This window comes from Camarhynchus parvulus, chromosome 15 (genome assembly GCF_901933205.1).
Source record: "Camarhynchus parvulus chromosome 15, STF_HiC, whole genome shotgun sequence".
Lineage (NCBI taxonomy): Eukaryota > Metazoa > Chordata > Aves > Passeriformes > Thraupidae > Camarhynchus > Camarhynchus parvulus.
In genome coordinates this window covers 6,659,993-6,687,123 of record NC_044585.1, presented here as the reverse complement: position 1 = coordinate 6,687,123, position 27,131 = coordinate 6,659,993, and the positions used below count along the sequence as shown (strand labels likewise).

Below are 27,131 nucleotides of genomic sequence, written 5' to 3'. Positions count from 1 at the left end.
ACATTTGGGTTACTTTGCTTCGGAAGCTATTGTCTAACTGAAATATTAAAACACTGGTTTTAATGGAAATACTAAAATGCCATAGTTGTTTTTTACAGCACACAGCACAGTAAGATTCCAAGTCAACACTGTGCTACAGAGCAATTTCCTGATAATTGTGATAGGAAATGCAGATTTGGTAGCCTGAAAGTTAGATAATGCTATCCTTTTGTCTTCTCTATTGAGCAATTCTAGAAAAAGCCAAAGAGACTTCGAGCTATAATACTGGTGTTTGTGCAAAAAACATACTTGCCATTCATGGCAGTGACTTTCTGCTATAAACAATGCACTGTGTTAAGCTAAACTTCAAATAGGAAAATGAGGCTTTTTGATACAGTTTTAGAAAGAAAGTAAATTTGTTGTTGTTGTTTGTAGTGTTTCAGTCACCTCTAGGATGTTGAAGGCATGATTTATGTGAGGAAATTGTTTTTAAGAAAAGCAACACCCACCCCCTCAAAAAAAACCCAACAAAATCCCAAACCAAAATACAAGATTTATCCTTGTAAGAGGTTTCTGTGAAAATGTGGCTCTTGTCCAGTTGCTGCCAATGCAAGTTGTAACAGTGTAATGTGGGAGTCTAGTGTTTATATGTTGCATTCCTGAGATTTAGTCAAAATAAGCCTGCAGGGGCTGCAGTAGCATTTCTGTGCTTTATCAGGCTGTGTCTTAGCAAATGAAGGAGGGAGTTGTTAAAGGTTTGTTTCTGTCGGATTTGTTTCTGTTATAAATATTCCCAAGGTTCAGTTTAACACCTTTTGTTTTTAGTCTGAGCTTTGTTGTAGTTATTCTTTCTTTTCTCCCTCTCCAAATGTACATATCTCAGCTACAAATTACATGCCTGGAGGTTGTAGAACTGTCAGTCCTGCAGTTATTTTTTTTTTTAAGTAAACCATTAACCAACTTAAAAGTCCCATAGATATACAAGCGTAGGGAAGAAACTCACTCCTGAGGTGAAGGGTTTTGGCAGAGTGAACCAGAAGAGATGCCTTGAAATGTGTTGAGAATGAGTAAGAAATTGAGCAGGTGTGAACAAGGTTAGGTTCTGCTTTCCTAACTTTTCTTTTAGACACTGACAATGCCCAGGAACCCCCTGTTTTGTACAAGAAAGTGTGAATAATGTGGGGCTGATGCTATGAGTAAGTGCCAGCTGACATCCATTTTTCATCTAATGAAAAAGAAGAGCAAACATATGCTCAAATTACAGAAATTCTTATTCTTTTCCCTGTGAATCTCCAGTAGATATTTCTTTATGGGCAGTATGAGGCTTTTTGCAGCACTTCCCAGGAGCTGTATGCTAATGAGGGTGTGATCATTCATTCACAGATGAATCAGATGCCCTAATGCTGGAAAAATTATTTCCCATTATGTTAAATTATTTGCCAAGCATAAACCCCAGACTAGCAGATTTTAATCGCTTTTACTCAACCTATTCTCTGTACACCTTCAGAAGTTGTGTGTTTTTATTGTATCATAGAGAGATGTTATCTGGAGCCTTTTGTAAGAAAACATGTGTTGTACTGACTGTGCAGTCCCTGGGGCTTACAGTGCTGCAGCCTCCATGTCTGCACTCCTCAGAAGTTTAAAAGCATTGCTGTTAGAACTGGGAGATGCTACAGATTTGTTTGGGGTAAGGCATAGGCCACAAGCCCCTTCAAAAACCTAACAAAATACTTTGTTGTCAGTGGAAATACTGTGTGGGATGCCATCTCCAAACTGTGAGATTTTAACAAGTCTGTATAAGACATAAACAGCAAAGGAGTGCAAGTGCAGCCTGTGCAGCAGCTGAGTGTTAATGGCTGCCTGGCTGGAGCTGCTTTTACCTGCAGAACAGGGACTGAGCATTCTGCCTTTTGTACCCAGCAAACTGGGGATGTGGTCAGGGGAGAGAGGAACTACTGCAGTGTAGGGATCAGCTGGGGACAGAGATGGAAACTGCTGTGCTGGAGAGCTGATACACCTCATAAATTGCAGGTGTTGATGGACAGTTGCAGTTATATTCTTGATTGAAAGGGTGTGAAATGTTGAGAGAGATGGGAGCTGGGGTTTTATTTAAGAACTAAAATGGATATATTTGGTAAACATCAGTCTAAGTAAATCTATTAAACCCATTTTCTGTAATATCGTAAACAAATGTTTGAAGACAGGAAGGGCAAATATTTGGCATCTGGAAAAATACAATGATTAAAAAGCAGATGGTTATAAATCAAAATGAAATTCAGCAATGAGTAAAATCTTCATTGGGAACTGTAATCTACTTGATAGGAAGACATAATCTAATTGATAGACCATCCCCATGTGCTGAAAGATGAGCTGTCAGGGAAGAGGATTGGCCTGGCTGAATAGAGAGTTTTGGCTGGAACTCAGGGGAAAAAAAGGAGTGTTTATGCCCCTGGGAGGAGAGGGAGGACCACAAGGATGCCATAAGGTTGTGCAGGGGGAAAATTAGAGGGGTCAAAGCCCAATTAGAACTTAATCTGACTTCTGCTGTAAAAGGCAATAAAAATGTTTCTATAAATACAGTAGCAACAAAAGGAGGGCTCAGGAGAATGTCCATCCTTTATTAGATGTTGGGGGGGAGAAGCACAGTAATAAGGATAAGGAAAAAGCTGAGTTGCTTAATGCCTTCTTTGCCTCAGTCCTTAATAGTAAGAGCAGTTGTTCTGTGGCACCCAACCCCTGAGCTGAAAGATGGGGATAGGGAACAGAATGAAGGCCCATAAATCATGAGGACTGGGTTAGAAACCTCCTGCAGTCCTTGGACATGCACAAGTCCAAGGGTCCAGAGGGGATCCACCCCTGGATGCTGAGGGAGCTGATGGAAGAGCTGACTGAGCCACCCTCCATCATTTCCCAGCAGTCCTGGCTAACTCAGGGGTCCCAGCTGACTGGAAGTTGGCAAATGTGACACCCACATCAGAAAATACTTTTTTCTGGTTGTGCAAAAATATGCACCAGCTCATTCCACTGCTTTCTTCTTTTCTTCCTTTTCTGTAATAACAGGTTGGTTGTTGGAGCCAGCTGTATCCTTTGAAAAGCCTGTGATGATCTATGATTATAACTAGCATAGCTGTCTTTCCTATGAGAGTTCAGTTTTCAGAATTCCTCTGCTCATGTCATATAGTTGAGTTGGTAAGAGAACAGTAATAGTTTTCTATGCAGTAGCATCATGGAAATTAAGATCAGCTGAGGATAAATTCTCAGGATCTTAAATCCAGTGTTAACTATGTTAACTATAAGAGTTCCAAGTTTTATTCTATGTACAAAGGCAAGCTAAAGATGTCTGTGTGAGGAGAACATGGTATCTCCCAGTGAAAAGCCCACTTGTATACTACTCATATATTGTGTTTCTATTGAAATTGTTGTTTACATTTGCTTAACTGGTGTGTCACCAGATGTGTCCCTTGAGTGTGCTGGTTTTCTGACAGGCATTGGATTGGACACTACAGTCATGATGAGAAGTGTCCCACTTCGTGGGTTTGATCAGGCAAGTACGGAATATCTTACATCTCCTTATCTAGCAAATAAATTAAAAGATAGATTTTATTATTTTTGTCTCCTAAAGAAAAAATGTTGTTTGCATCTGCAAACATTTCCTAATATGTGCACAGACTTTGAGTTGGGAGTATTATTGCTTAAGTGGCAGTGACAAACACCACCCATGCTAGTGACACTAGTGACAGATCCTGGTTGTATGTCACCCTCTCCCACCCTGGAGTGCCTTCCTTAAAACTAGTGGCTTGTATGCCTTAAAAGTGATGGCATGAGTTTGCAAAACATTGTATAAGAACAATTCTTGGGATTTACACTCCTCATTGAAGAAATCCACACCTGTAACAGCATGAGGCCTGAGCAAGCAGGGAATAGTGTGTGTGTAGCACTTGGTCAAACTCTTACAGTAGGAGAACTTGATCCTCTGTAGGCAGGAGAAGTACAATGGCCATACCAAAGTTAATAAAGTATTAATGGAGATAAAATAATTATGTTCAGTCCGCAGCCACGTTGAGGCTGATGGAAACTGATTAATGATTAATTATGTTTCTGAAGAGACATAACCCTGCTGTTGCCTTCATATTAGTTAATATCAACTTTAAAAAGTTTGTATGGAGTTGTTCTATGTGAGTGGTTTTGTAATAATATCCTTTAAGTAATAAACATACTCTGGCAAGGTGCAACCTGAGTTCCTGCAGTCAAGAGCACTGATGTCTGTGGATAAACCTGTTGATGCCACATTTTACTACTTCAGTTTGGTGTGGCATTATTTCAAACAGGCTCTTAGGACAAAAGTGGTTTGTTTTTTTTGTTTTTGTATTAGAACTTTCCATGAAACCTTAGTGATTCACAGTCATTGCAGAGAAATGTCAGGTGTTATGACAGAAGGAAATATCTTTCTCCCGTTGTTTTATGAAAGTATTTAAATTTCATCAAACTACTAGAAAATTGTAATTATGGTAATGGTAAATTGAATATGCGCTAGATTATGTAAACAACAAATGCTTTTAAAGCAACTATTTTATTAATATACTGTTATATTTTTTGAAAATAATTTGAGTATTTAGGTGTAGGTGCCTCTGGGAATGGAGTTGCAGGTCATAGTGGCTCCCTAAATTATCACGTGTTAGCAGTGCATAGTAACTAAGTGATAAAGAATGTTTGAAACGCACAAGGTGTTTACTGGAGTTTCCTGAACCCAGCTGAAGGTGGGGTTTACATTGAGAAGGTCACATATCTAAGAAAAACCAAATTTGTTTCACTACTCAACAGCAAATGGCTTCTTTAGTAACTGAGCACATGGAATCTTATGGCACAAAATTTTTAAAGAGATGTTTCCCAACTAAAGTTGAAAAATTGGAGAGCAACAGATTGCAAGTCACTTGGAAAAATGCTGGCCTGGACACAGAAGAAACCGATTCTTTCAACACCGTGATGTGGGCAGTAGGTAAATATGATTATCTTAACATTTCTTTGCAATGTTTTCCATCCTGAAAGTGAAGTCACTTCATCATGGGGTCAAACCCCATTAAATGTCTTGTGACTTAAACATTGATAGTTGTTTAATTCTTTTCTTGCATGCCTGCCTTGTTAATTTACAGTCTAAAACACATTAAAGTTACAGTGAATGGAAGAAATTTGTGGTAACTATTTTTGCATGAGCTGCAATAAATGGGAGACTATCTAGTCTTTCTCACTTTTACTAGAGTAAGAACATGAATTCCAGCAAACTCTGGTTGCAGGTAGTGTTCTCTGAGTCCATACTCTTGATTGATTCATGAAGCTATTCACTGTAAGTGCATATTTATCCTGTTTAAGAGGCTACCATTTCTTCTAGGATTTTTTCTAAACTGTGCTGCTTAAGTTTGTTGCTGCAGCTGTCATCCAATTCAGAGAAAAAGAAGTAACTGGCTCTACAAACCCAAAGTCTTACAGGGAACCTTGAAACTGTATAGCTTTTTGGAATCTGGTTAGGGCCTTTCACATATCTCAGACCCCTTGGAACTGACATATAACGACTAAGAGTAAATTGCTTTAAAAGAATGCTGTGATAAATGTCTGTGAGCATAATCACCAGAAATGGGAATCAAATCTGGGGTTTTCCTCCTTTGAGACAAATGCTGCTTCCTGCAAGGACTAACACACTAAGTTATGTACAAGGCTCCAGCCCGCAGGAATGAAAATACTCCTTCAGTGTTGCCTCCCTGAGCTGCTCATTTGTCGCTGTTACCAGTCTGTCCTCAGTTTCTGTATTGGTTCAGAGGAGCTGTAAGCCCACCAAAGTAGGACTCTTGTCTTTTGTGCTTATAAAGCTTTGTGAATATCTGGGATTCTATATCAATAATGCATGGCTAGAGGTAGTAGTGGTATTTGGCAGGCAGATGATATCTGGCAAACAAAGTAAATAGGCTTAAACGTACTGCCCAAGAAATCCGTGTGGATGCAGACAAGTAATCAGTTTAACTAGCAGCTTTAGCAATCCCCTTGACTACTTTATATTCTTTTTATCTGGCACTTCTGTTTTAGAGTAGTGGGGATGCATTACTCTTTCATTTGTTTATAACATAAATTTAAATTCTTGTGGTTGTAGAATAGATCCATTACAGGATCAGAAACAGATCATTTACAGCATTTCGTATTTTGCCCAGTGGATTTAATCTACTATCCATTTGTTCCATTTCCCTGGTTAAGTTAGCTTTACATCTTCCTGATATCCCAAACAGAGAGCAGGTTGTGCATTGTGACAAATATTTTCCTTACTGTAACTACTACTCTCTTTGAAGTGTCTTGGGCTCTACAAATTGTGGAAACAGCCTGTAATAATGGATTATTCTCATCAGAACCAATCAAACAGACTAGAGCTTGCCAAGAGCAAAAAAAGCTCATGCTATCTGGACACATAAGAATCCTGAAAACTGTAGAATAATATTCTTGAGGTGAGATGAAAATGTTTCCAAAAAGTGGGTTTCTAAGTGCTGTATTTGATTTTTCTTAAGCTTTCTGGTAAAAAACCCAACCCATTCTGTGGTTCTATGAAAAGTATACTGAGTTGGAGACACACATGTCAAATGTCAAGTCAATTTGTTTACTTTTGTCTAAGATGGAAAAAAGAGCTATTAAATTGAAAAATAAGAAAAAATCTTGGTTTACTGTTAATTATAATGGAATAAGGTTGCATGATAGACTGTTGCAATTCAGTTGTAACATGAGTCTGCTCATTATTTCAATACAGAGGAGCTACATGTGTTATAATTTTTGTCATAGATTTGAGTTACAATCCATATTTAGAAACAGCAAGATGAAGAGTGTGAGGATTTTGTGTTGCCTTTTTTTAGTGTTGAAATTGGCACTCCACCCTTAAGGATTAAACACATTAACAGTTAAAGTTGGTTAATTGGTGTGCAGTCCATATGATTCATTGTTTTGCTCTGTATCAACACACCCACACCAGGTGTCTCAGATAATAGGCTGGGAAACTTAGTGGTGTTGAGGATTTCCTGTCTGCAGATGTGCCAGTTATAATACTGATTGAAGCAAGTCAGCTTGTAGAGTGGGTTAAAAAGCAGCTGCTCTTGTTAACTAATTGTAGCCTAAACTGTAGTACATATTTCCATAATTTTTGCTAGTGCATCATGGAATTTTAGTAGGATTTTATTAATACTGTTTAAAATAGTTGCTGATAGTGGGACATAGTTTAATAAGCTAGAGTACTATCTCTTAATGTCTACCCTTTAAAAAGTAAATTAGATTGTGTTTGTCTGATGAGTTTTGTTTTACTTTTGGAATGTGTGATTTTCTGCTTGTATGGATAAGCCAATAAAAGCAGGCACAATGCTCCCTTTGTTTTTCTAGCAGCTTTTTTAAACTAGTCAAAATATTTGAGGGGGAAAAAAGAAATCTCATTTTTATACATTTTAATGTAATTTAAAAGTTTCGGTCCAAAGCTTTGTAGGTAACCCATGGACCTATCATACCTTGCTGAGAGACTACATACTGTTATATTCAATCTCAGTGCAAGAGCTTGTTCTTGGTGTTTATTTGATTTTTCCAGTTCAGCTCTGTATGTCTTTCTGTCTTACTAGTGCTGTCTTTGGCTTCTAGAGAATTCTCCTGAAATGATAAGATTTTGAGGTTTTGAATAGCATCCTTGTTGTTTGGTATGGACAAAGGGTTAAGTACATAACATTTTTTGTAATAGTGTTCTTAAAGGCTTACAACCAAACCAGTTTGGGTTAACAAGGGAAACAGAAATTTTGTTAGGAGATTTTCTGTGAAAAGTCCCATAAGGTAAAATATTGCTGTGATCTTCTATGAGCAGATCTCTGCCAGCCCCTGTAGAAAAGGGAATGGGCTTTAGATTTATCTTGGTAAACACAATTTTGCCATTGAGTTTTTAATCTTTGAACTATTCAGTGAAAAATAAAGCACCTTGGTTGATCTCAGGCAACTCTTAATGCTGATGTGCTGTGGTTTGCTGAAGCTTTGGGTCTTTGTTCTGAGCTTCCCATGTCTGTCTCTCTTACTAACTTAAATTCATTACTCTCTTGATTAGATATGGTTTCTGCAATCCTAATGAAATTTGATTAGATATGGTTTCTGCAATCCTAATGAAAATTGTCATTCCCATTATATCAGCCAGTGCTTTTAGGTTTTTTTCCAATATCTAATTTTAAGGGCATTCAGTCAGACTTTATTCAACAGGGCTATTTTTAATGTGCTTTTCCCTTTGTGTAATCAACCCATAAACTTTGAGTGTAACTTATTTTATGCTACTTATTTTGCCAGCCTGTAACTATAAAAATAACTTGTTCATGTGCTAGGCTATACCTCTAAATCTGCATATGAAGAAGGCTGGATTCAGAACTATTTCAGCACTAAGGTGCTATTTGAGTTTATAGGTGATGCTAACCTTTACTTCAATTATGGCAGAAATAGATTTTAAAATGGTAGAAAATTACTCCAAAGTAACTTCTTGAAAACAGTATAATTACTGCATGCAGAAAACAGATTCAGTTCAATCATAAATGCTGAGGAGATTGAAGCCAATGACCTACCTCTCTTGGGAATGGTAGTTGAGTGCTCATTTTTGAGACTGCAGAGCCACCCTTTGAAACCAAACCTTTGGTTAAAACAAGCTTTGTGTGGGAGAAATAATGTAAGAGTGAACTGTAGCTTTCTTCTCAGAAAATGTTTCCAGCCCTTTCCCCTTTTTACAGGACATTGAGAACAAGAAAAGTAGAATTTTAGAAGTCTGTCCCATGCTGTAAGTTTTTAATTTGATTCCATGTCACTTGGAGTTGCTTTTGTTGTGAACTCCAGGTGTGCACTGGATGGCCACAGGCAGGTTTTTGCTCATTGCAGCACAAGCTTTCTGCTGAGAGGACTCCTCTGTGTGAAAAGTGTCTGTGCTACAGGAGAGTACAGTGAGCAGCCTTGCCAGAGAGCCAATTACTGCCCCAGTATTGACTAAGGGCCAGATGTTTTTTCAAATTGTGGCAGGCATGCTGGAGGTTTATCAGTAATGGATGTAATGTTCAAAAGCATCCTTGTAGAAATGGTGCACACTATTATCAATTTGATAAAGGTTCTGAACTTTTTTTAACCTTATTTAATCTTACTCTAGTCAATATTTGCCTGTAATCTGAACAGTAGTTACACTGAAGTGTTTTTTATTTGTCATTATCAACTGGTTATGTTTTAGTGAAGATCTTGTGGGTTTTAGGAGACATTTGAAGGAGGAAAGGGCAGTGGTATTGAAACTAATTTGGGGAATGTGTCAGGCACTCAGAATTAAGAGAGTATTGAGACTGGGAACACAGACAAGATTTTGATTAAGGTCAGACTGAGGTCAGATTGGATAAAATTATAAGGTGATGTGCCAATGTATGGGGAAGAAGTGGAGAAGACTATTGGGCTTGAGCTTTATTCCAGAAAACCTCTCCTGTCACCCAGCAGTATCCTCACAGTGGCCATCTATAATAAAATGTGTGGTTGGCTCCAGTTTGGATTTTTCAAACGTTAGAAGGCAAACAGGCACTCTGACTTCTGTGTTTAAGAAACTCTGGAAGACCCATTATAAAATTCTGCTGTCAGCTGCACCTTTAGCACCCTGGGAAATCTTACTGGATATAAGAGTATGCTGTCACTCATTTGCCACTGCTGCTTACCTGAGTATGGCTGTGCCTCTGAATTCTGAATTTAGCTGTTTCAGTCTCCACTGTTGAAGGTCCTGCACCTGAAGGTCACAGTCGTTCCCTTTGTTTTGTGTTCAGGTATAATTACCAGAAGCCCCAGGCAGGTGATGGGACACAAATGCCACCCCACACCACAGCCAGCCTGGCCAGTGTCTGTGATGTGAGATGTGAGCTTCAGCCACTCCCCTTGTCACTCTCTGCAGTGGAGCCCCCTGGCTGGCAGCCCCCTTAGGAAGCTGTGTTGTTAGATTTTACAAAAACAGATCAAAAAACTGTTTTTTCTTTTAAAGTTAAAAGCAAAAGGGGGCTGGCACTGAAAGCAGGGCTCTGTGTGGTTTTCACAGCTGTGTGGTAAATGTATGGGTCTATGAAAGATGAGACTGTGGTGTGCTGTTAGTGCAGGAGGCAGGGTCAGATTTGAGTTGCACCTTTCTTCTAGATGTCTGGCATATTTTGCTGTTTTGAATGAAAGCTATATCTAATCTTTTGTCCTATACAATTGTACACTCCTGTTCTTTGGCAGTTTCAGGACATCTTCAAACTAAAAGCACATGTGCTGATTTTAGGCAAAGAGTGGGTTTGTGTGCCTGGTAGGATTTGAGATCTTAGAAATAAGCTGTGAAGTCATGATTTCTTGAAGTTGAAAATGTGGAAAAATCAGGAATTATGGGTATAAAATGAAAGTCCTGCTGAGAAATGTTAAGAACTGATTTTATAATAGTAAGTTAATGTTGGGAAACATCCGAAGTCCCTGAATTTGGCACTACAACCTACCAAGACACATTGTATAATCATGAGCCTCAGCTACTGAATTTGAAATGAAGCAAGATCAACAAGTATAATTCTTGTTTATGGGGGTGAACCTACATGGGGCTAAAGGCCAGTAAAGCTTCCGTTCAGTGTTTAAAAATTCTGTTTTTGCCTTCAAAAATAATAGTTAGCCCATAAAATTGAGAAACTTCACTATGAAAAGCAGCACATTTTTTTGTAACTCTTAGCTATTAATACCAAGCTGTACATATGTTAAAATTGGCTGCAATGGAAAGGTTAAGTGTTACCCTGCAGGTTTGATAAACTCAGCTGTTGTTGCCACAGGTCTTTAAATGACTCTATTGAGGGGTTTTCTTTTTTTCCTCTTTCAGTGCCTGCCATTGCGTGCTAAGTTTTCTCTTGGCTCTGCCTGGCAGGAAAAAGAGGAAACTAGAAAACCCCATTAGTTGTCCATTTGCAGAATACCCAGGCTTTACTCTCAATACCCAAAGAAATACAACGGTAGGAAGTTGTTTCACATCCGAGCCAAGATAAGGTCCTGGAGGTTTATTATTTTTGTTGCCTGATAGCATCAGGACTGGGGAGCAGGGGGCAGAGAAGGAACAGCAGATCAACATCCCATGGGGACAACAGAAGGGAAGACAGACAGATAGCCAAGTGCCGACAGCTTCAGTCAGTGCTCCCAGAGGAAGTGTTGGTTTCACCAGATGAAATTAATACACAGAAGTCTTTACAGAGGCATTCAGATGTGACATTGTTTGAGGGCCTGGCTATATGGAAGATATATAAAGCACTGAATCATATGTTTACATATAATTAGGTCTGTATTGACAAGCCAGGTTTTCCTTTTGTTTGATAATTTCCTACATTAACATCAAAGAGCTTGTTTTTATAATGAAAACACATTTCCTCTTTTGTTTTGCTTTGCTATAGCTCTGTATTAAATTGAATGCAAATTGTGACTCACGCAAAGGAGACTTGAATGTGTAGCTATATCCATGTTCATTAAAGCCTCTAAAACAGACACAATGTTAAAAAATTTCCTTCATTTGGATATATTCAGGTATTTTTTTAATATGTGATCCTATGTAGCCTTAAAAATTTTGCAACTACTGCGTAATTTCACTGTGCTTCCTAACTTTCAAGTTGGATAGGATTTAAGATTGCAATTTCTGGGTCAGGAATTGCTTCCTTAGATACTCTATACAAAGCTCAGGGTAATGCTGTTAAGACTTCAGTGATCAAGGGGTAACTGTACAGAAAACACTACAAAAATATATTTTTTAAATATGAGATAATTTTATATCATTGGAATAGGAAGCTGTAATAAAATCTGGGCTTGGTTGGATTTGCCTCATTTGTTTTTAAATACATTTAAAATGTTTCTAAACTCTACAGAAATAGCTCAAATACAGTTTGAGATAACTAAATCAGCATTTAGGTTTTGAGAGCAAATTTGATAAAATTTTTCATCTAAGCTGAAGGTACTAAAAATGTTTTAAGATAAGTGTATTCAGATTACAAGAAACAAGGACTTCAGGAACGTTTAATGTTGAACAGCATTATTAATAATTTTTATTCAAAAAGCATACACAACACGTTGGCATTGAGCACCATTCAGTTAATGTTTATTGGAAATTTTCAGTGTAGAAGTTGCTTAGTTTTTTTATGTATATTTGTGCTACATTAGGAAACCAAATTTAGAATCTTCAATAAATATGAAATCATGTGGTTTTTGTACTTTTTCCAGTGGGTGTGGTTTTCCATATTTAAAAAGGATAACCCTCTGATGTCTGAGCAAAGACAATAGTGATCGAGCTCCTTTCCCACAGAATGTCATAGCCATGCTATCCACCCCTGCAGCTTTCTCAGTATAAGTTTTCTCATATTTCTGCTTGGACTATCAAATAGAACAAAGTTCTTTGAGACCCACAGTGGAGGATGCCAGCTTTTTAGATTAACACTGCTGTAGTTTTCCAATTGCTTTAACTTTAATTTTTTTTTTCCTTAAGGCCGAGCCCCTGACACCAAAACTCTCAATTTGGAGGCAGTTGGAGTGAAAACTAACTCTGAAACTGGAAAGATCATTGTTGATGCCCATGAAGCTACTTCTGTTCCTCACATTTATGCAGTTGGAGACATAACAGAGGTACTGAGTCTACATAAACTATTTTACAATAACAGGAAGCCAGCTTTGTTCCTGACTAATAACTAGTCCCCAGATGTAGTCATGCTCTAGTGTATATCTCAGTGTTTTGCACTTTTTCACTTGGCAGGGCTGCAGTGTTTATGCCAGCCACCTGGGTCAGTAATTTCCTTCACATGCATCTTGTGAAGTATCTCAGCATGAGATTATTGCTGATGTTTATCAGGGAATGTATCATTGGTCAGAGGCTAATAATGACATCTTTATCACTCCTATTATCTTTCTAATAATGTTTGTATCACTTTTGACATATGACTTCATACTGCCTGTGAATGCTGAATGAAAGCAATTCTTCTGTAGCTAACTACATTTACTGGGAATGACCATGACAAGTTCTGTGACTGCATTTGGGGTATTTTGGGTGTTAATTGAGACTAATCACAAAATAGCCTATCAGGTCCCTGATGCAAAATGCTTCTAATGAAGTACTTTCCTCTAGAGTAAGAAAAAGTAACTGCTGAAAGTACTAAATGCATTTGACTTTTCTTCATATGTTGTGAATGATTATGCTAAATAAACATGAGAGGTGTGGGGTTTTTGTTTGGGTTTTTTGTTGTTTTTTTTTTTTAAGAAGGGGACATCATAACTTTAACAAAATCATTTACTTCTTAGAGAGGTGAAACCAGATTCTGTGTCTTACTCTAATGCTATTGATAATCTATAGTCATATATGACAAGAATGTTTTGTCATGATAAGTGTGCATTTAAATACTTTCAATCTGCCAATTTTCATTTTACATAAGAGCTCAGGTTATCTGCTGTAAGTTGGGCATCCTCAAATATGTTGATTTCATAGAAAATGTTTGTCTGGATTCTGAACTGTAGAGTTACAGGAGGATGTTGTCATCATCTGCCTGCTGTGCCTGGAAAATTTGGACAATATATAGAATACAGAGCAATGCTGGGCATTGCAAGATACAGAATTCTCTCACCTGTTACTGGAATTGGGGCCTTTCTATCAAGATAGTTTTTCATATAGTGCAGGCATCTGCCTTACAAGTCTGGTAAAGCTAAATACTGTAGCAATATCCAAACAGTATATATAGTATCATTTTAGAGAAGTTTAGAAAATTTCTCATTCTGCTATGTTTAAAATATTTTGAAGGTCTCTCAAACCTTACAGGTGCTTTTAGTTTCTGAAGAGATTGTAATGGATTAAATGATGTCTTGGGAGTAGCCCTGCAAATTTCTGACTGGACTCTGGAGCTGCCAGAGACACTTACATCTCATAAATCTGCTGACCACTCCTGACCTCTTCCCTCTGTGTAACATGTGTTTCTTCCTGTCTGTCTCCATCTTCATGTGGACTTGCCATTTCCTTTTAAATTGTGTTTAAACTCTTTCCTTCTCAGATATTTCTCCATTTTATTTTTCCCCCCTTACTCCACACAGCTTCTCTGTCCAGTTATCCTGTCCAGTCACTCAGAGCTTTGGGATTTTGTAGAGTTCCTCTCTTTTCTTCTCATTTCACATGCAGATCCCCTCTGTATTTGTCACTTCTTGCTCTCAGATACTTCCTAAAGTCCACTTTCTGCTCACAACAACATCCTACACCTGCTTATCCCTGATATATATGGCTTGGCTGCCTCCTGCTTTCCAAAATTTTCTTTTTAGTTTCATCCAAGAAGCAGTTGTTAGAGGCAATGCTGGCAGGGCTTAGAATCTGTTGCTTATTTTGCTGCCAATCTGCAGTGTTATTTTGGGCAAGTCATTTCCTTTTGGATGCTTTTTGTCTTTTGCCCTTTGAGGATTTAGATAAGAAATATAAAGTTGGAGGCAGGATGCTCTCCTCTTTCCTTCTCTGGATCTAAAAAATCATGTCTTCATTTATTTGTCATTTTCATTTTGTTGTTAAAACTTAGATTTCCTTTTCCTGCTTTTGTCCTTATTAGTGCAGATTTTTGAACCTGAGTGGTTCAATAGACACTTCTACGTGTAAGTGTTAAAAACAGCAGCACGGTTCTATGCTGTGTCCACTGTACAGCTGGGGGAAAAAATGAAAAAGTTATGTCAGTGCTCTGTAGAATATTCCCTTAAGTTTTTATCTGTATATTGGCTCAATGCAGGGAATTAGAGATCATCATATAGTACTCATAGATTTGAAGTGTTTAGAGATAAAAAGAAATACTGCCACTATCTTATCTGACTCCAGCATGTGACCTGTGGAATTCCACTTGCTAAGCAATGAAGTTTATTTTATTTGAATACTTAAATTAGTCTAGTGGTTTTTGTGGTTTTTTTTAAAGCAGAATTAATTTAGGTAATAAACTTCATTGGCATGGGAACCAGCACTGAAATAAATTTTTGTGTTGGTGCATATCTCAAATTAACACATGAGAATCAAGGGTATCCTGCTAAGAACCACAAAGCTGCAGGGCTTGGTTGTGGTACTTTCTGGGTGTGCCCTACCAAAAGAGCACAGGAAGGGAAATCTTGTTTCCTGTGAGTGAGCATCAATGATCCCTAAGTATCTTTATAAAAATTATTTTTTCCTCCGGTGTTCCTGCTCAGGGTTTCTTTTTGCTCTGCTCTGGCCCTGTTAGAGTTTCTTTGCTACCATAAAGTGCTTTTGCTCAAATTTTGTGAGTAGTTCCCAAGCCCTCCTCCCTCCTTTGCCACCCCACACTGAATAAATACTGAATTGCTACCAAATAGCAAGAACTGCTTTTTTAATTTGAATTCAGTGCTCTGGCTGGAAGGAGAGTGAGCAAGGGGGTAGCTGAGTTTCCTGATTGCTCAGAATGACTGTTGTCATTTGGGAGTCCTACCCAGCTGGTACAAATGGGAATCTGTGTGTGCATGGGTGTCTTGTTGCACCCCTGTATGGAATGGAATCCTAATGTTACCCAAGATTTCATTTGGAAAAAAAAAGGGGAAAAAAATCTTCCAGATGTGAGTCAGTTAGTGTACCTTCAAAAACATTATTCAACCTGTGGCAAAATATTATTTTCAACTGGCAGGTGAAATTCCATTTTAACATTTTCATCTTCTGTAATCAGGATCAGGAAAATCAAGCTGGAATTTTAGTGTGAATTCTTTTTTTCAGTGCTGATATGAACTCTCTGTGTTAAAATCCTTCCTCCAGTAGTGTTCTTGTTGAAAAGTATGGCACACACTATAAAGACATTTTCTCAGAAGGAGGTTTATGGTCAGGCCACTCTACATCTGTCATATTTCAAAGGGTGTTACAACAAAGATGTGTAGAGAAAGTGGAATGTACAGTATGTTGCTTTGAATAGAAATGAGACCAAAAAGAGTTGTGTTAGAACAAATACACATTACTTCAAAGCTTTTTAAATTCTCTTAGGACCATCTCAGTTAAATGTATAATGCATTGGAGGATTCTTATGAACAATTTGTATCCATAATTATCAGCAGAGTAGTTCTACACATGACTGCAAAGTGAATGTTCATTTCAAATATTTACCAAGGAAGGTCTTTAAGTCATTGTTTATGAGGAATTGGGCTTTATCTGCATGGATGTTTTAGTAATTAGTTGGGTTTTATGGAATGCATGGCAGTGCTTTCACAATTTTATCTCTCGTTCCAATCTTCTATTCATTTCTGGAATGCCAAAACAACATATATTTCCTGCTACAGAAATGATTGGCAGACATGTTTCAGGCAAATGTGTGTAAGAAAAAACAAATTTCATCTGGTAAATTACATTTACAGACTTGAAAGTCAAAATGCCAGATTTGAAAAATTGTGACTTGAGGGATATTAGAAGGAAAAAGGGATAGACTTGCAGCTTTGTGGTTTGTCATGAGCTGTGGAGGAAAAATAGATTAGCCTTCATTAACAATTAAAATTGTGATTTCTATTATCACGTGAGATGTAATATTTCAGATTGGTTTTTTGCAATTGAACTTTTAAGTGGTTATTACTACAGATAAAAGCCTACATGCCTGTTAATATGCAGATAATTAATATGGTGTGTGTACTTAAGAAAATGGTAGCTAATACCATGTACAGATTCTGTCTACCACCATACAAAAAAAGATAAGCTGGTAAAGAGGAATGGGTTCCAGTAAATGCTAAACAACTTTAGGATAATGACAAGAAGAGAAAAACTTTGAATGTGTGTGATGGGGAATCCTTATTTTATTTTCTGCTGAGAACTGATTTTGAGAGCTTATGGAATGACTGCCTCCAAGTGGGGCTTTGCAGGAGTGTGGCAAGTGCTGTATCTAAATAGGATGTGTGTGAATCAAAACTTCACACATTTTATAAAACATTTCACATTGTGCCACAAAAGTGTTTCTCAATTATGGCTTTCTTATGTTTCCACATCATTCTTCTGAATTTGTGACCTCTTTTCTCATGTCAGACAAGCATTTTGATGATATGTGGTTTTTTAAATGGCTTTATGAATTTAGTTTAATCTTATTAACCTGTATGGACTATTCCTTCTTGGGCTTGAAAATATTCCCTTGTAAATACCTTAATTCAATTTTCAAAAACTTTCAGGTTCTTTAAAACCAGCTCTGCAGTTCTGATGCTCTAGCAGTGCTGTGCCAGCCCTCAGAATTAGAGTTCTGGCACATATACAGCCCTATTTGGATATAAAAAGGAGCCAGGACTCCTGGCTTGAGCTGGAGCACACCCTGGTCATATCCTGCTGTCGTTCCATTTCTCACTCACAGGAAGTTTGCATTTGCCAATAGCAATCCTTTTCAAGCCCCTGTGTAACAGCAGAGCCTGAGACCAGGACCAGCTCACCCTTTAGGTCACAGTCCTAGCAAAAGAGCTTTCCACTTTTCCAGTCCAGGACCAACTGAGGAAGTTGGTAATACTATCTACAAACAGCTAGTGCGTTTTTGTGCCTGTGTTCTGTAAAAATGGGTCAGAGAATTTTTTTTAAGGTCTGATATTATAAAAGCACTGTTGCTTTAAACTAGGCTCTTCTTGCCTTATAAAGACACTTTGAAAAATTTCCTCATGGCTTTCTTTGGAGAGAAGGGGTGAAGTGAACAGTCAGCATGTGAATATGTGCTGCTTTTCAAGAGGTGCCATGATAAGATATAAAGATTTGACATATTTGTGACATTTTCCCTCCATTAAGACATATAGTAAACTTAGACTTTAAGGCATGTTTGGACAGAAATTATTATTGCTTTTTCTGTTTGGAGCCCTGGCTACCAAGCTGGAATTCCAAAGATTTGGCTTTCCTCTGACCATTGTCCCAGGAGAAATCTCTGGATGCTGCTTTTCCTTAAGTTCAAACAAAGCTCTGTGCTCTCTCCTTAGGGCCGTCCTGAATTAACACCCACAGCAATTGCTGCAGGAAAACTGCTGGCTCAGCGCCTTTTTGGCCAATCTTCAGAGCTGATGGACTATGACAATGTGAGTTATGGCTTTTGGCAGTAAGAACAATCTTGGGCTTTTTTCTTTTAAAGAATTGCATTTTGTCACCTGGAATGCAGCTTTGACAGCAGCCAAAGTGGAGGTGTGTGCCTGAGTGTGCACAAGTGTCTGCCAGGCGGCTGCTGCACGTGGCTCAGCAGTAACAGCTTCTGCTTCCTCCCAAGCAGGTGCCTACCACAGTCTTCACTCCCTTGGAGTATGGTTGTGTTGGCCTGTCAGAAGAAGCAGCTGTGCAACGTCATGGATCAGACAATATTGAGGTATGAAAACATTTTTAACTTTGTAGTTGGTGTCAGAGTTGCCCCTGTGGAAAGAATTTTTACTGCTGTATCAGATAAAATTTTTGGTCCCCAAAATACAGTTTTTACAGTTAGGGAGTTGGTCTCCAGAAGTGCTCAGAACTTCAGTAGTGTTGCAGCAGGTCACAATGGGAACTGTTGCCTGTTGGGCTTAAAATCACTGATAGGGTGTGACAGCTTTAGAGTAGCTGCCGTTTCAGCAAGTTACATTGTGTAGCATCATTAAATAATGGTTATGTTACTTTCTACAAGTTACCCTTGAAAAGATATGTTGTGTTACTCTTACTCACTTGGGAAAATCATTAATGAAAAAATAAAAATTTACTATTCAGAATGCAAATATTACAGTTTTGATTTTGTTGCGGGGTGCTTTATTATAGATATGAAAAGATTCTTGGATTTCATTTTTTTTTTCAGTAAACAAAGCATTGAACCTTTGGGAGAAGCTTAAAAATGCTAGTTTATTTCCTTTAATTTGGAGCATTAGTCTGAGTTAGCATTATTTGTGAGGGTTTTTTCAGTTTTGTTTTTAATCTAATGATTCTCTGAGAAAGGTTTGTGTTAAGCTCTTACTGTGCTTTCCATATTTTTCTTTAAAATGACTAACAGGTTATAAATGAATCAATATTTGTACAAAGGTATAAATATGTAGAAATAGTAGTTATTATAGTAATAAATACCAGGTTTTGCCATAATAGTATTCTATAACACAAAATATTATTGTTTTTCCTACCAGGTATACCATGCATATTATAAACCTTTAGAGTTCACAGTGGCTGAAAGAGATGCAACTCAATGCTATATGAAAGTGAGTTTTGTGGGCTTTTAACTTGCTTTTAACTTAAAATGGGATATGGTACAGCCAACTTTAAAGAGCACTGTTTGGCAAAAAAACATCTCAAGATGGATATTTTCTTGGTGACAGACATCTTGAAATTGCTTTACAGATATTGGCATTGTTTAGAACTGACATTCTGTTAATAAATACCATCTTTGAACTGCTTTTAAGGTTCTAAAAAGTATTTCAGATTCAGATCAATCTCTGCTTTTCCCAGCAAAGTTCTTAACTGGTTACATGAAATATTTATATTGACACCTCTTGCCAAAAGTATGATACCTTCAGAAATTAAGCATAAGGCTTAAAAAACTACAGTAACTATTCAGTTTCTACTCAAGAAGAAAAAAGCTCCTGATTTAGTCCAAAGTGCCAGACCTCAAAAGGTCCTTCTGCAGCAATCCAATTGCTTCAGTGTTGGAAAGGTTTTTAATGCTCCTGCCTACAGAAGAGAATCTTGGCTAAGATCAAGTGTAGTATTGTTAGAATATATCATAGTTTCCTTTTTCTTCCTTCTTATCATTAGGGAACAGTCTTTTTTGCATAAATGTGTTCATCAATTATATTATACAATATTATATTGTTATGTAAGGAACGTCCATTGTCAATAATTGCAGTCAGTTTTTCTGACTGTATTTTGTCACCTCTGAATTATGTAAATTCTTGCCATAAGTGTCCCAAGTACCAGTGTAACAAAAGTGATGATATTCAATTCTATGTATTCCCTTTGAATTATGTCAATTAGAGTAAATATTTAAGGGTGAAGTAGTAACAGCATAATACTTGTTGGATGATATTTAATATAGTCCTTACTAAACTCTCAAAACATATAAAGAAACATTTTACTTGAGTCTTTCAAACTCTATTGCAAGATTTTTTCCTTTAAAATGCCTTAATGTTTAAAGTCCCACATCAGGATTGCTGCTGTTCCTGGCATTCCTGATGAAAGAAGTTAAGCTTTTACTGAATAGCAGAACTTGGTAGATTAGTGATAATTTAATGCCTGATGGGAGGATGCAGGGAGAGACTGACTTTCTTTTCCTAATTATAAAGATGGTGTCCTTACAGGAACTAAAACATTTTCATTAAGTTCTCTAATAAAAGTTAAGTGTGCAATGACTCAGGCTCTCCTAGACACTTATTAACCTTCATCTTTGGCTGCTTCTGAGGCTCGACTCCTTTTTAGGTTATGTGCCCCTTGTGGTAAGTGTATCTCACCAAACATGCTGCTGTAAGTGTTCACTGACTGAGTCACAATGGTACAAAATATCCTGGAACTGTTAGTGGTCATCTGTGAAGATACAGCTGATAATGGTAGGGATCTTCTGTGAAAATGCAGCAGCTGATAATGGTAGGGATCTTCTGTGAAAATGCAGCTGATAGTGATAGCAACTGCACAGGCTTGGAGAAGTGCTGAGGTAGCCACTCAGTGGAAAAGAGCACTGGTCTGGTTACCATGCTACAGAAAGTACTTTGAGGATTTCATACAAATGGCAAACAACAAAGTGTTCAATACCAGAAATTATTATTGTCAGTGGCTCCCTCAAGTCTGAAAGAAATGCACTAATAAAGCTTCAGTTCAGGAAAATGCTTAAGGACAATGAGAATAAGAGCTATTGAAGTCACTAAGACTTAAACAAGTGCATAAGTTTTTGGCACACTGGAAATAAACAGCTGAACTAGGATCTTGGGGCATTCCAGTTTCATTTAATTCATCTTCATGCCTTATCTTTAAGTGTTCTAAGAAAAGATCTTTTTGTGATGTATTGTTTTCAGATGGTGTGCTTACGAGAGAGGGAGCAACGAATACTTGGCCTTCATTTCATTGGACCAAATGCAGGCGAAGTTATTCAAGGATTTGCTCTTGGAATCAAGTAAGTACAAAAGAATGTCTCTAGCTTCTAAAGCCTGCTTCTTAAGTTATTGTAAGATTATAAAAGATAGCTGCCTAGTTTTGGCAACACTATAAAGAATGCATGCTTTTTGTTACTTTTATGGAGTATTGCACATATTTTCACAAAAATACTGCAGTTCTTCATTAAGATGTACTGGATTTAGTTATTGTAATACTGGATATAGTTAGGGAACAACTGAGGAAAGTATATCATTGATTTGATACTGTTAAAGCAAAAAACAGAATTAAGCATTAACTTAACTAATGTTAGTTTCTTCAGTGTAGCTTCTTCTGCATTATGTGCACAGGATAGGAAATCACCATACAGTTTTCCAAGTTGCTTCTTTAAAAATATATTTGTACTTTTTAGAAAAGCCTTTCTTTACACCTGCCAAGCATTTTCTTTCCTAATCTTATCTTTAAATTTGCACAGCCATGGCTTCTTAAAAGTTCAGCAAGTTTTGCATGAATTCTTATTGCTGGGGTATAAGCTAAATATAGTATAGTAAAAAAGAAATTTCTGTGGGATGATGAGAGAGGGAAGATAGATACTTTTGTTTGAAGTGATCTGATAATTGCAATAAAAAACATCCTTTGTGATCTGACCTTGTTTAAGATTTTGCTCAAATATTGATATAGAAGTCTTCCATTTGAAGGAGTAAGCAGTGATTCTCAGTCCTCTCTGGTTAAATGGAAAAGTCTTGCTATGCTTTTTCTGTGCTACAATTATTTCTTATTTGTTTTTTCCTTTCCCCTTCTTATTGCTGATTCACATCTTCAGAAATGTAGATTCCTATATTTACATTAAAATTTTATAATTTTTAACTTCCTCTCCAAAGAAAGTCATCTGGAACATCATAAATCATTGCCAGTTGTGGTGTCAGTTCATTTTCCTAAATTTAATCACCATTTTACTGCAGTTTTAGTCCTGCAGTTGTGAGTGACTATTATAAATGAAAAGCAGAAAGGATTAAGAAGGCAGGACCACAAGGATCATGTGAGGAATATCTTGGAAATCACTGATTGCAGTGTACCCTCAGTACACATTTTCAACATGTGTTTGTCGTCCATTAATTGCCAGTGGTATAGATCCTAGAACTGCATTTTTTTGGCTGTCATTGTTTTGAAGTTTTATCCAAAATAACCATTGAAAAGGAAGCACATGAAACTGGAGTGCTTTTCTGCCTTGCTTGAGGGAAATGAAAACTTTAGCCACAGTAAGAGGTTTTCAGCAGGTCAGATTCCTGGATGGGTTTCTATTGCATTTCACAAATTCAGAGCTTTCAGTGTGGAAACCCCACTGTAAAAGCTGGTCTTCTCCTTTGTCAAATGCTTCTTCAGCTTCTCTGAAGGATGATTTTTCATCTTCCCTCCCCACCCAGCACTCCAGTAATATCTGTAGTCACCAAAGATCTTTTGCTTGTCAGTGCTTTTTTAGATGTAAGTGGAGACACCAGAAGGCATCTATAGCTTCCTTTCCTGTGTTTTGTAGAGGGAGATAACATTATTCCATAGAGAGCTTGAAACAATCCTTAAATTTAGGGCCATTTCAGATATTCTTACAGCATGGCCTGCCAGGAATAGCAGTTCAAAAGAAAGTCATCAAGTCTTAAGAATGTAACTGGGCAAGTAAGGGAATTAAGCAAGTGGGATTGTAGCACTAGGGGATTTTGGTGGGTTTTGTTTTCTTGATATGTTTTTTTTAAATAAAAGCCTTTTTTTTCCTTGCTTATAACATTGATATGTTCAGTGTAAGCGCCAGAGACTTTAAGTTCATGGAAGAATATTCTGGTATTGTTTCCTTTAGCAGATTCTTTCCAACAGTTCTAATTAAGATTTTCTTCCTCGTATGTATGTGTGCATTTTTTCCCATCTGGAGTTAGTGAAACACACATGTATGTACAAGAAAAGCTGAAGGTTGCAGTTTTGTCATATGTTTTTGCCACAGGCTCAGTTGTGACTTACGGTAAATTGCTTAATTCTCTCTGTCTCAACTCTTATGACAATTCTTTCCTACCTCAGAGTTGGGAAGCTGGGCGTCTACATGTTGTGTAAGTGCCTGAGAAATAATAGACAGCATTGTTTGAAGAACAAATGCAACTCCTCTACCTGATCAAATGGACAAGAGCAGAATTATTTTGATGTTTTAGGACCTTTTAGCTGCTTCAGGTGAATAGCATTTGACTTCGTGAGTCATTTGTTGTTGTTGTTGTTGATTTTTGGTAGGTGTGGTGCTACGTATGCTCAGATGATGAAGACAGTTGGCATTCACCCCACCTGTGCTGAAGAAGTTACCAAGTTGCACATTACAAAGCGTTCTGGCCTGGATGCAACAGTCACAGGCTGCTGAGGTTAAATACCATCCCTGGAAAGAAGGAAAAAAAGCACAAAACATATTTGTAAAAAAAGGGGCACTTAGAGTTGGAACAGCTTTAATAGTTCAGGTTACAGGAATCTTTGTTTTTCTCCTGTAGAGAGCTTTTTCTTACAGCTGAAAAATTTTCCTTGCACCATCACAGTTCTAAAACCAATGTAGTTCTGCTGCAACAAATCTCCCTTTCTAAGAGCCTAAAGCTCTTCTGTTGCTGGGAGGTAGGGAATAATCACAGTATTTTATATGTAAATATAACTAAAGCCCGTGTCATCTGAGGCCATCTGCAAATGAAGCAGTTGTCATTTGGGTTTCCTTGTTGGCCAGCAGAAGAGTCTCAGATGCTGGGAATCAGAGAGGGCATGCCATAGAAATTTGGAGGGATGCTTTGTCCTGCATGCTTGGATTGCTCATTACTGATCCTATATTGAACACTGAGACTCTGCATTGACTAGTGGAAACAGGTTCCTGGAGTGCATAACAAAGGGTAAGCAGTCAACTTTAGGTTTTTTTCCTTTAAAATGTAATATGTAATGGAATTTAATAGAAAATCACCTGAAGCTGTACTGCTGCTGGCAGAATCACAATGGATTAATCAGTAGCAGCCTGGTCACAGTGTTCTGGAGAGGACTGAGAATGAGTGATCTCAGAGGTGCTAAAGAAAGAGTTGAATTTTATGGTGGCGTCTCTGCCTACTCTTGAAATTTTTAATTCAGCTCAGTCCAAACTAAATTGACACAGCTCACAAATTACTGCTTGAACAGTGTATATTAAGCTGACAAGTAAAGTAAAACCCTCTAATAAGCCACCTTATGCAGCATTTTCTGGTTTATAGAATGCAGAAATGTGGCTGACACTGAAATATTTTCTTGGTTTGTTTTTAAGACTTTCTTACTGATGAGCTAGAGACTGTATCTGAACTGACTTATGTCTGGCTTTAATAAAACACTTTACTGAAGGGAACTACATTAAGCAGTGATCCAGAAGAGAAATGGTCCTGCCCTGAGCAAAGATATAAAATAATCATCTGCAACTTTTTCCTTTGTTTTTGTGTTCTGGCCTGGGTTAGAAAGCATTATCCTGTTGCAAATTCCTGCTGATTTTTGTACTCTCCAGAAGGGGGAGGTGCTGGCTTATCTGTGGCAGGAGAGGAACAGATCTGAGAGTGAAACTTCTTGTGCAGAACCCTGTTAAGGAGGTAGCCTGACAAAGGCAAACACAAACCAGTCTGCATTGAATTTCCATCCCAGTTGCAGTTTCTTGCACCCTTTACAGCAGAATTGCAAACATGGGAAGAGACCAACTTCAGGTGAAACAAAATATGTCTTTTTTGCAGTTAATTGATATCAATAGTTTATGTGTGGAATTTGTTATTTTCATTCCAAAATTGTTGCAGTTTTGAAGAATAGGCTGATGATCACGTATATATCTGCTGTTTTAATTTGATTGGTATTTCACTGCTGCAGCGACTCAGAAAAATGGTTGGTTTATATCGAATGTGGAATAATTTTTACCATGAGAATTGTACTTGTCTGAGAAACTATTAGACAAAAGGGATCAAAACTTCCTTGTAAAATAGGATTTAACAGCATTTATCACACACTCATTGATATGACAATATTAAATTTTCAATTTTTTTTAACTTAAGAGCAATTCTTTTGCTTTAACAACAGCAAAAGAAGTCCTAAATGTTTTCTCTACAAATTTTCCTGGGTTTTTTTTGGTCCATGTTTCTTGTCCATAAAATAGAAAGAAGTGTTACAGTTGGACTCCAAGTGGCATTCCCTATGAGATCTGCTGATGCCATTTTACATCTGTGAAGTGATCCATAAGTTTGTAGTTGACAAGAAATGTTTGGATTGGAAGTGTTGTTGAAACAATGCCTGAATTTTGCAGCTGCCTTTAGAAGAAATGATGAAAACTTTATATCTATATAAATAGGTGCATACCTGCACAGTCAGAAGTTTGTTTCCTTTAATAAAGGGCCTTATGAGTATGATGCAGCCAAAACCCTTGCTAGATTTTTCTCAGCTCTTTACAAAAAAAGGAGTTCAGAGTAAATTGGGGTTTCTTAAAATGTTTTACTTAATATTTCAAAATATGGAGTTACAGCCTAATAGAGATTTTGCTGTGAGAAACAGCTCACCTCTGACAAAACTCTAACATTTATGCATACAAGTTTTTCTTTCCAGTGAATGCCTATTATAGTTCCTTTTATTTCCCAGAAATGAAAGCGCTAGTGTTTAACCATGTCAAATCTGCTTCTCTTCTCTGCCCTACCAATGCATCCAGCAGACAGTTGTCTGTCCCTACAGACAAATCAATGGAAAGATGAGTTAATTTTATTCATCATAAAGTTCAAATTAATTATTTAGCAAATAGAGAGATCTCAAGGAAATGTGTCTTCAGTGCATATAGAGTGTGAAACTAAGGCATGGTTTTCAGAAGAAACAGAACTGTCTTGGTTTTAGAATTGCTGAGTGGCCTGCATGAAATTGTTCCTGTCTCTTCAACAGCAGCCTGGTTCTGTTCCTCATTTAGTGGAAAATGCTGTTGCCCCCTGAAGTAAAACAAAATATACAATCCCACCTACATAATAATGTCAGAATCAACAGCAAGACAGAATAATGACAAATATTGTGATTGTGCTTTTTTTCCTGGAGGATTCACCAGGGATGGTGCTTAAGAATTGTTTTTAAAAGCCTGACCAATGTAAATTGAAACAATCGATGTACATTGCAACTTGCTGATTGCATGTGAAAATGTACCAAAAAAATCTAGTCAGGCTTTAGGATGCCAGCTGATGAGGATTTGTTTGTCAAACCATACCATGGTGCGAACAAGTCTGAGCTTTGCTGGGTCCCTCATATATGTGATCCCAATATTTATTGTGTTATGAATTAATTAATAAATAAAGAATATTTTTTTCTAGTAAATGTGTGATTACACTTGCTTAATTTTGTACACATGATTTCTGTTTACACTAGATTGATTTTTTGATCTTAATGCTGTCTCTCTTGGTTGAAGTATGTATTAAGGAAACAAAGAAATAGACAGACTCGGACCTTTTATTAAGGAAATGATAATACTTCTGTGTCTGTGTGTAAAAGGAATAACCATTGAGATTTTTCCAGGTTGGATGGCCTCATTTTTAAATTTAAGAGAAACTGTAGACTCGGTAAGTATGGTTTCAAATCTTGTCTTTTTACTCCTGCTAATGACATCTAACAGGTATTTTCATTGTCCCTGCATGCTGACATGCTTCTTGAAGTCTTGTCCAGAGTAAACTCCCTGAGTGCAGTCAGAGCATTTTACAGAGCTACAATATTCTACATGAGCTGTTCACTTTGGGATTTAAACTAGAACACAGAATGGACAAAATGCAGAGCTACAAAGCCAATTAGTAGCTGTGGATACTGCTAGGTAAAAAATATTAGAAAATTAATAGAGAAATGACAAGCAAAATGTATTTAGATCTCTGAGAAACTTTGTCAGAAAAGTAAGGGGCTACATTGTTCATTTCAATTTTCTTTTATATCTTTAAATCCACTGATTTTGATGAGAAGTTCCCATTAAGTCAGGTGAGCTTCTGAAACAGGCTAGTTTAGTATTGCCTCAGTATATGCCCTGGATTTGATGCTGAGAACAAATACTGATTTTACTCTA

The 27,131-nt window shown here is 37.3% G+C and overlaps 1 protein-coding gene across 2 annotated transcripts in view; it reads left to right on the top strand.

The window, feature by feature from the left end:
* TXNRD2 (thioredoxin reductase 2) overlaps positions 1-26,401 on the top strand; it is a 43,343-nt gene extending 16,942 nt beyond the window's left edge. For both annotated transcript variants that reach the window (XM_030958654.1, XM_030958653.1), the window contains 9 exons: positions 3,040-3,059; positions 3,432-3,523; positions 4,801-4,975; positions 12,506-12,642; positions 17,950-18,045; positions 18,234-18,326; positions 19,102-19,173; positions 20,977-21,074; positions 23,321-26,401. In XM_030958654.1, the coding sequence (XP_030814514.1) occupies positions 3,040-3,059; positions 3,432-3,523; positions 4,801-4,975; positions 12,506-12,642; positions 17,950-18,045; positions 18,234-18,326; positions 19,102-19,173; positions 20,977-21,074; positions 23,321-23,444 (907 nt within the window). In that variant the 3' untranslated portion in view covers positions 23,445-26,401. The remainder of the gene's footprint in view (positions 1-3,039; positions 3,060-3,431; positions 3,524-4,800; positions 4,976-12,505; positions 12,643-17,949; positions 18,046-18,233; positions 18,327-19,101; positions 19,174-20,976; positions 21,075-23,320) is intronic.
* Positions 26,402-27,131: the final 730 nt, after the last annotated feature.